At 38.7% G+C, this 1,697-nt stretch overlaps 1 protein-coding gene across 1 annotated transcript in view; it reads right to left on the reverse strand.

Moving 5' to 3' along the window:
• Positions 1-1,187, reverse strand: part of HELRODRAFT_177725 (hypothetical protein) — a gene marked incomplete at both ends in the record, with an annotated part of 5,104 nt that extends 3,917 nt beyond the window's left edge. The window contains one exon of the mRNA XM_009025883.1: positions 21-1,187. Within this exon, the coding sequence (XP_009024131.1) occupies positions 21-1,187 (1,167 nt within the window). The remainder of the gene's footprint in view (positions 1-20) is intronic.
• Between the last annotated feature and the right edge of the window lie 510 nt (positions 1,188-1,697).

The raw sequence follows: 1,697 nt of genomic DNA on the forward strand, positions 1-1,697 counted from the left end.
TTGTTGTTGTTGCTATCTACTATGCTGTATTCTCTGTTGTAGAATAGTTTCGTGTCTCTCTTGTTTTTGTTTTCCTTCTCTCTGCCAGACACAAACGTGCCAGGACTGAACGAGCTGACAACTTGTAAGTTTTGGTTATTACAAAAAAAATCATTTCTAGTGAAGCTACCACTGCCACTTCTGTCGTCGTCGTCGTCGTCATCGTTGTTGTTGTATCGCCTATAGAAACTTTCATCGTAGCGACGTGGCTGGCTGCTGGCGCCACTGCAGCTGCTGTTTCTGTTTTTCGGTTCTACCGGGGTGTCGAACATGGCCTCGTCGTCGTCTGTGAATTTCTTTCTGAATGCTGGTGCAACCTGAGAAGCTAAGGGACTTGGAAATGGATGGGTGGCCTCAATCTTTAACGATTGACTGTTGTTGTTGTGGTTTGTGTTGTGGTTAGTGTTGTTATTAGTGTTGCTGTTAGTGTTGTTGCTAGTGTTGTTGTTAGTGTTGTTGTTGTTAGTGTTGTTGTTAGCGTTGCTCATGTCCATGTCTAATGTTTTTCTGCAGATTGTTGTTGTCGTTGTAAGATATTCGCCGGAGTTTTCGATATTAATTTTGTTTTTGTTGTTACCTTGTGAAATTTTGTCCGCTGTTTTTGATTTGCTGTCTTTTTTGTTGCTGCTGTTGTTGTTGTTGTTGTTCTGATTGTTTTTATTGATGCTGCAGTTGCTGCTGCTGTTGCTGTTGCTGCGACTGTTGCTGCGACTGTTGCTGCAACTGTTGCTATTGCTGTTGTTGTTGTTTCGGTTGTTGTTGTTGCTGTTGTTTGAGGATTTATTGAGCAAATTAAAGTTTTTAAAAAAAGAGGATAGTATGTTTTTAGTATGTTGTTTTTGTTGTTGTTGTTGTTGTTGCTGTTGTTGGGGATGGTTGTTGTCAAGTGTATGGTTTTGGTTTAATGAAAACTCATTTGGTGGGCAAATCTGATAGTTCTGTGATGGCTGCTGTAAGTGTTGATTGTAAGGATGTGGTTGCTGATGTTGCAGATGTTGTTGCTGATGTTGTTGCAGATGTTGTTGTTGATGTTGATGTTGATGTTGTTGTTGTTGTTGTTGCAGAAGTTCAACCAGTCCACTCATTCTACTACTATGCTCGCTTGCAACACCACTGTCCAACGAATCTTCAGTCAACGATATGATCATGTTGTTGTTTGTTGTTGCTGTTATTGTTGCAGATGTTGTGGTTGTTGTTGTCGATAACGATGTTGTTGTTGTCGCTGATGTTGTTGTTGTCTGGATGAGATTAATGTCCGAGTTGCAGTTCATAATGTTTTAGCTTCACTATGTCACATCTGTGGTTTTCTTAGTAGAGCGAATCTGTAATGAAATTTAATGAAATTTAAATCACAAGTTGTGTGTCATTTCTCTGTTTTTTCTGAATTATTTTTTTATTGTAACAATAAAAATAACAACAACAGCAACAACAACAACAACAAAACAACACACATAGTGTTTGTGTGATTGTGTGGATCGATGCATTACAGTACGATGAGAGGATGATAATTTTTTTGATTTAGAACTTCGTCATAATGACGACGACAATGTTAATAACCACGAAGGAAAAAATTCATCAGTTGTGTACGTATTTAAATATACTGTTATCACACGCACACACACGCACACACATACACACACATATACACACTTACACAC

Source organism: Helobdella robusta (assembly GCF_000326865.2).
Source record: "Helobdella robusta unplaced genomic scaffold HELROscaffold_44, whole genome shotgun sequence".
NCBI classification, from domain to species: Eukaryota; Metazoa; Annelida; class Clitellata; order Rhynchobdellida; family Glossiphoniidae; genus Helobdella; species Helobdella robusta.